This window comes from Camelus dromedarius, chromosome 14 (assembly GCF_036321535.1).
Source record: "Camelus dromedarius isolate mCamDro1 chromosome 14, mCamDro1.pat, whole genome shotgun sequence".
NCBI lineage: Eukaryota > Metazoa > Chordata > Mammalia > Artiodactyla > Camelidae > Camelus > Camelus dromedarius.
Genome location: NC_087449.1, coordinates 15,891,428 through 15,899,711, shown reverse-complemented (window position 1 = coordinate 15,899,711; position 8,284 = coordinate 15,891,428). Strand labels below are relative to the sequence as shown.

Sequence of the window (8,284 nt, the reverse complement as noted above, 5' to 3'; positions counted from 1 at the left end):
AAATAGACAGCCATTATTTTACAGAAAAGTAGGAAAATCCTACTAGCCTTCTTTAGTCATCCAGCTTAGAAACACAATGAATAACTGCTACTGTAAAATACTTAATTTTTGGAAGTTTACAACAGACTAATAAAATTAGAGAATTTTAAAAGGGAGCACTTTAAAAAACCTGTATCTGTAACTGATGAGTGCTAAAGAGAAATTATGAATGGCATTAGCGACGCTGAATTAAGTGAGCATGTCATAGTAACTGTGAGACACATCTTTCTAGATATATGAAAATACATGGAAAACTGACTACAATTTCACAAAGGCTTTTCATATCTTTTTATATTGTTCTTTATTTTTCCAATTTTACACTATGAATATTAAATAGACTTAAAATAGACACATACCTTTTCTGTGTACTTTATGATCACAATTACACAAGTATATGCATCCTTTTTCTGTCTCTATCTCTTCTCTCTGTCCCCAGATTTATGTAAAAGGCAAACACATCAAAACTAAATATATAAATATCTCACAGTCTCCAAGGAAGTTAATGAGAATGTTTAATTTTCCTTTCATATTTTAAATTGTCTGAATTTTATAGGAACATGAGTCACTGATATAATGCTGAAGCCCTTATTTTGAAAAAAGAAATTCAGAAATTGTTTTAGCCAAATAAACAGGAAATATAATTAAATATATGAAAGCAAGTAATGAAACTAATCAAAGAACACAGTGTGTTAATAAAAGTCAACAGCTGGGCAGAAATTACTATGCTAAGGTTGCCAGAGAAACTGAAAATTGCTTACAAATTGCTGTACTCAAAATATCAAATATAAGCTATGCCTATGAAATATTTCCTGCCATAAATTAAATCAGTTTTAACTGTTCCTTGGATTTCTGGCTATATAAGGAAACTCTGGGTGAGTGAAGTCAACTTGACTTAAGTTAAATTATGACCAAGAAGAGAAACATTTTAATTATTCTTTATATTTTTAGAAGATTTATATACAAAGCCATCTTGTATCATAGAGTATTTCTTCTTTCATGGTATTATTTCTAAGTCCTGTAATTAAAAATAATGACCATAATTCAAAATGACCGTAGAATGTGATCTGGCATCAGTTCATTGTGTCATTCCACTGGGAACTTTAAAGCCTAAATTAGTTTTCACAGTTGCAGCTCTTGTTTTTGCATCTTGAAATCTTTCACAAGCTTTTTGAAAAGCAATCATATCATTGACAAATTTTTCTTCACAGTGTCTTTTATGTATTTCCTGAGCCCTAAGAAGAAAAAAGAAAGGTAACAGAATGAGAAATTTTTAAATGGTTAAAACCATAACAATCAATCTGATTGTTAATGACAGTTAGATGTCTTCAAAATAGACAATACACAAATGAGAAAAAAGAACTCCACTTATTGCATAAAATTTTATTATATCATTCAATAATATTCATATTGGGCTAGTATTTCTAAGATTTCTATTAGCTATAACAGAATTTTTACAAACTCTGGCTTAGATTTCCAAAGAAGCTTCTAAACCAAACTATGTTATGGTTTGCAGAACTTTTACTTAAGCCTCACTAAATCCAAGCTCTTTCTAATACTCTATTATGGACTGAACTATGTGTCCCACAAATTCATATGTTGTAAGTACTAAATCACAGTGCCTCAGAACGTGAGTACATTTGGAAAAGGGCCTTTAAGAGGTGTCCTTATAAGAAGAGGAAGAGATCCCAAGGATGCGCACACGCAGAACAAAGGCCACGTGAGGACACAGGGAAGAGGCAGCCATCTTCAAGCCAAGGAGAGAGGCCTCAGGGAAACCAAACCTGGCAACACCTCGATCTTGGACTTCCAGCCTCCAAAACTGTAGGAAAATAAATTTCTGTTGTTTAAGCCACTCGGTCTGTTGTATTTTGTTATGGCAGCACTAGAAGACAGCAGCACTAACACAGACTCCTAATAAGTTAGAGGAAGGTGAACCAGGCTACTCTGTCAACTCTGGGAAATGCCATGGGACTTAGGAGAATTCATTCATTATCCTCACTCATTCAAGAGTTACGTATTGTAATGCTTGGCACTATCCCTGGATTCTGGAAACATAAAGATTAATATGGCACAACATAAATGTGAGATGCTTCTAGAAAGTAAGAGAGAAATAAAGGTATATGAATACATAAATGAAATATGATAGTACCATAATGAAAGCAACATGTAACAAGACAGAGTAAGGCATGGCAAACAAATTAGTAAATATAAGCTGGTGAACAGCATGAGGGAAGACAAGAAAGACTTCAGAGTTGAAATAATCCTTGAATTTACTCTTGAAACACGTATTTTTCAGGCAGAAAGTGAAGGGACGAACATTTTTTTGTGCATGTTTGTTTATATAACATGAGCAGCTAAAATAAAGGGTGAGAGGGTAGTAGAGCTCGGTACGCTTGGAGAAGTGACAACACTCTGTCTTGGTCATACAGTCTGGTAAGAACAGTGGAGCAAAGAAGTCCAGAGAAACAGACATAGACCAGATCATGGAGCCCTTATTTAGGGGTATGCAGAAACACGGACTTGGGGAGTGGGAGAGAGGCCTAAGTCTAGAAAGTCTGCAACTTATTGACTATGTGATTTTGTACAAGTTACTTAAGTTCTGTCCACTTTACTTTCTTCATCTTTAAAAATGGAATAACCCAACTTCTAGGGTTTAGTAAAGGACTAAATGAGTTAATACTTTTAAAATCCTCAGAGGAGTACCTAGCACTTAATAATTTATTTTATTTAATGGATAATACTGACATTCATCAGGATAGGAAATGTAGGAAGAGCAGCCAGATGGGGAGAAAGATTAGAGTTCTGTTTTAGTAGTATCGAGTTTAAAGAACCTGACTATCCATATGGTGATGCCCATGGAGTTGGATATAGAGAAACAATGGCTTTTGGTACACATAGTGAAGCTATGTTGCTTGGGTTTGAAACTGACATCTGCAAACCTACTGATTGATTCTGGGCAAGTTGTTTAAGATCTATATGCATCATTTCTTCATCTTCAAGGAGGAATAATCCAACTCATAGGGTTTAACAAGGAGTAAATGAGCTAATACATTTAAAATCCTTAGAGGAAGGCCAGTATTTAATAATCACTCAATAAAAATTAGCTACAACTATTTTGAAAATCTGGAGCTTTGGAGAGTAGCCACAACTGGACATGTAGCAGAGTAGAAGTCATGGCACATGTATTTAATGGTACTAATTACATCTAAGAAACGTACTGAAACAGCCTCCTGCAGATAACAATTATAAACTATGGGCCAAATGTAAAAAAATATATTTAAAAGAATTAAAGAACAAAAATCGTAATAACCTATTATATTTACATATAGGAGAATGAAACAATTGGAAAATAAAGTTAAGAAAGAAATTCCATTTATAATACCATCAAAAAACATGAACACTTTAACATAAGTTTAATAAAAAAATATGCAAGGCCTATACATGAAAATGATAAAATATTGCTGAAAAAATTAAAGAAGACTTAAATTAATGGAGAGTTATACCATGTTCAAGGGCTGGAAGACAGTATTATTAAGATGTTAGTTCTCCCCAGATTTATCTATAGATTCAATGCAATTCTACTTAATATGCCAAGAGCCTTCTGGGTAGAAATTAACATTTAATTTGTTTTAAAATACGTATAATTAGATTAACATTTATTTTAAATGCATTTTAGGTAATTTGAATGTGTTAAAATTTAAATTTATATGGAAATGCAAAGACACTGGAATAACCAAAGAGATCTTAGGAAAGGAAAAACAAACTTAGAGTCTATATTTTCCTATTGCTGTGTAACAAATTACCATAAAATGTATTGGTTTCAAACAACAACCATTTGTTATCTAATAATTTCCGTGGGTCAAAAGTCCAGGCACCTCATAATTCAGCTGGGTTTTCTGCTCAGGTTCTCACAAGACTGAAATCAAGATGTCAACTGAGTCTATGGTTCTTATACAGGTCTTGAGGTCCTCTTTCCAAGATTCCTGGTCATTATCAGAATTCACTTCCTTCTCTCTTTCTACATGGCTCCCTCCACTTTAAGTTAGCAATGGCATGTCAAATCTTTCTCCTACTTTGAATCTCTCTTTCTCTTCTGCCTCTGCATTTAGAGGCTCATGTGATACACTGAGTCCACCTGAATAATGCAGAATAATCTCCCTATTTTAAAGACAGTAAATTAGTACCCTCAATTAGATGTACAGAGTCCCTTTGCCACAAAAGGTAGCATATGCATAAATGTAGTATTGATGGGACTAAGGGCAGGCTTCCCCAAGATGTGCCACTCTGGTATGCAGATTATTTTGAGCTGAAAATAATCTAGGCCCAAAAGAACCTTTGAACATACCCTTTACTGCCTAAAAGAATTTAAAATAGGAGGCCTGTCCCAGGAAGAAGCTATCACCATAGAGAACTATAGTAAAGTATTAGGTGTGGTAGACAGGGAGGAACCTAGCAAAGTCCATTTAATCAAAGTCCTTTCTGTGCCTCATTGTCTTTAGATGGCCCAGTAAACATTTTTTACTGAACAGTAACTCTTTAAATCTTCCTGTAAATTACCTTCCCCTTGAAGCCTCAGATTCCTACATTCTTCTCCTTAGTCCAGCGTATGTATACACCTCACCTTGCCTTTGGAATTCTTCATACTTATTTGGGTTCCCCATGAACATGTAATATATTTGATTTTCTCCTGTTAATCTGCCTTATGCCATTTTAATTGACAGCCAAAAGAACTAAGAGGGGAAAGAGGGAAAATTTCCCCTACCCACAGTACCTTATCATATTCATAGAGATTGATCAGAGCATGGTATCTTCTTGGGGGCCATAATTCTGCCTAGTGCAGAGGTCTTACATTACCAGTTTCAAGGCTTACTAAGGGCATAAGTAGAATGATTATTAGCATTTAAAAGAAAAATGGGAACCTAATCCTGAGACAGTAGACAAGGAAATGAGGATAAATACAGGATGTGTATAATTACACACACACACACATATATATATACAAGTATATACATATATATACACATAAAGTTGAACAAATTCAAGCTTGAAGGCCTAAAATTATTCTGGGATAAAGTAACTTGCTGAGAAGGAGAGGTCAGAGGTGGTGTTTGGATAGGAAGATGATGTAATTGGGTAACTATCTGAGATGCCAGATCTTCCATGCTAAATGATACTCTACTTCAAAATGGACATGGTGCTGCTCTGCCCTGAGCAGGATCATCACTTTTTTAGAGTATAGACAAGAATATTTGGGAAACTTATGACAAGCTTTTACCTGATACATATCTTCTTCCATTTCCAATTCTGTAATTCAATCTTAAATACCCCTGTGGGTATTTTGTCAACTTCCTAAACTAGAGCTTCATGGTTCCCCTTTCTTCATTCATTCTTATTCCAGAGCAGGATCAGGGAGCTATATTCTCAGCAATGACTTCACTAGTTATTAAAATTCATCAGAATGCTTTTAGGTGAAGCGTTTGATACGTTAACAAAGAATCAACTGGCAGAGAAAGAACTGAAAATCTCTGAAGTCACTAGACAGAATTTACCTTTCTGAGTCAAAGCTCTTTTCTGCACATTGATATTTAATTTTATTTGAAAACATTTACAATAGAACTCAATAGTGCCTTTTAGGATATACTGCTGACATAACCAAAACATCGCCTTACTCCTGTGCACTTTCAAGGATGATATCTTTGCAGCAGCTTACAAGAGGAGATAATTTAGTTAAGATACATTAGGAAGCTCCCTTGACTCTGTACACCTTACAAATTAATGATGGCCAGACATTGAATTTGCTGTAATAAAACTAAGCTGATTAAATTTCTTTAACATTGATTTGCACTAGATGTGTATTTTGATATACCTGACTAGCTTTCACTATCTTTTCCAAAATATATTTTTTATCAAGTTACAAAAAAGTTTCCAAAATCTCTCTCTCTCACACACTCACACAAACACAAACACATACAGACACACACAAAGTACCCATTAAGAAAAATGTTTCTCAATTTTGGAGGAGAAAAACATAAAATATTTTTATACCTAAAAGGATATTTTATAAAGTACCTTAGTAAGTAGTTTAAAAATTGCTTATAACTAGAAAAAGGCAAATACTTTCTTATTTTACACTTTTCTCTAGTACAAACTATTTTTCAAATAATGGTATTTTAAAATGTAAATGAAATAAGCAGTTACAATGACCTCTTAAGTATTTCTATATGAGCCCTAAACATATATATTCATAGTTTGGCCACTTAAAGTATCACCTGGATAAAACTGTAGCTGATAAGCTTCAACCTAATATCAGAAAAAAAGTGTATGAAAGACACACGTGAGGGAAAAAATGGGTAAAAAAAAACCAAAAAACAAAAAACTACTGGCAGTCCTGTCTAGTGCATTCTTCAGATTTATCTGTGTCTTTCAATGTCTTTGAGCTATTTCACAACTCTGTAAGTTGAGCAAGAGGGGGATGAGCCAACCTCTAGAAACCTATCAATGGAGAAGACAACGACTTAGATCTGTGTTACAACCTTACCCTTGTTTACTCTGCTTTTCCTGGTAAACTCTCATGGTTGGTTCCCACCCTCGACATCTCCTTTTGTCTTTAGCTAAATATGGGACTTAAGGCATGGCTGCAGCTGTTTTGGAGAGTTATTCAGTTTGCCTGGGTCTCGTCCATGTATAGATGTTATTTAATTTTGTTTGGTTTTCTCCTGTTCATTTGTCTCTTGTCAACTTAATTCTTAAACCAGCCAGGAGAACCTAGAGGGGAGAGGGAAATTTCTTCCTCCCTGATGTCTTAAAAGCTTCTATTGTATCAAAACTGTACCTACCTAATTTCCTTCATTTGTTTACGCAAATCCTTTTGATACTTCTCAGTTTTCAGTTTTTGCTGAACGATCAGACGTTTCTCTTTTAAGACATCCTTCTTCTTCCCTAATCTTTCAATTTTAGTGATTCCTTTGATCAAAAGAGTGCGCTCATTACTTAAGTTTTGAATTAATAAACGGTCTTTAGCCCTTTGCTTCTTTTCTTCCAGAAATAGAGCTCTCCTCTCTTTAACTTTCTCAAGGTAGTTGGATCTGTCCTGCCAAAGTCGTCGTAAACCATCCTGAATTGTCTCATTATCTTTTGCACTTAGTTTTTGCGTAGCATGTATTTTATTATTTAAATTTTCTTGAACAGCTAATCTAACTCTTTCTTGGGCCACCTGGGCCATGCTTACAGCTGTTACTTTATTTTTATGGCTTTCTTGCTTCTTTTGTTCTGAGCAATATTTTTCACTATCATGGAGCGCGTGGAATTTCATACCAGCTCTTTGTGTTGTAAAAAACTCTCTTCTTACACTTCTCTCCAACAGCATGTCTTTTTTTCTAATTACTGGTTTTTGATGAGTGGTAGGAAATGGCTGGGCATATGCAGGAAAATAATCTCGTTGCTTCTCATTCAATACTGCAGCATACTTCAGTGAATCTGCAGTGTGTATGGGTAGTTTGAACGCCGATATCCTAAAACTGACATCTGATTCTTCATCCTCAATTTCATCTTCAGTCTCTTTCTGACCTACATCACATAGCAGACAAACATAATCCATTATACAAGCGCTAAGCACAGTTTATTTTCTGTCCCAATTGTTTTGAAAGCTACATTAATAAAGTTGACAAGAAACTGTTATTTACTTTATTAAGAAGCATTTTTCCCAATTGATGTTCTTTTTCAATTTGTGATGTAAGTGATTTCGGAGAGAAAAATCATTACTGAAACATTTTAACAAAGAAATGCACTGATTTCTATATTTCCTGTATTATCTCTCATAATTATTTAACTTGCACTGACTTAATAGCAGCATTTTATCTTAAACTTAGTACTTAATCATATACATTATTTTTACACAAAGTTATTATATCATATTGGCAAAGGATTTTGTAATCCACTTTACCTTATTTTTCTTAACTCGGGTGAAAACTAAGAGCTGCCATCAAAATTGCTTCTCCCTTCATTGGACACACAATTGTAGAAACTAAATCTCTCAGCCTCCTTTGCTACTAATGTGTGGCCATGAGCCTAAGTCTTCTCTAGGACAGTGTAGGCAGAAGCAATGTGTGTCATTTCCAAGGCTATTAATAAACAAATGTGCCTCCTCTTTCTTCTTCTGACCCACCATACAGAAAGGAGGATAGATCCCTAGAAGGTGGTAGATCTACATGGTAGATGGACTCTGGCTCCCTGAATCACTACTTGA

At 34.6% G+C, this 8,284-nt stretch overlaps 1 protein-coding gene across 1 annotated transcript in view; it reads right to left on the bottom strand.

Annotated features, from left to right (window-relative positions):
* Positions 1-334: 334 nt before the first annotated feature.
* The window catches only part of LRRIQ3 (leucine rich repeats and IQ motif containing 3), a 131,991-nt gene continuing 124,041 nt past the window's right edge, over positions 335-8,284 (bottom strand). Inside the window, exons 7-8 of the mRNA XM_010989079.3 lie at positions 6,876-7,605; positions 335-1,271 (exon numbers count right to left, since the gene is read on the bottom strand). Coding sequence (XP_010987381.1) covers positions 1,115-1,271; positions 6,876-7,605 — 887 coding nt within the window. The 3' untranslated portion in view covers positions 335-1,114. The remainder of the gene's footprint in view (positions 1,272-6,875; positions 7,606-8,284) is intronic.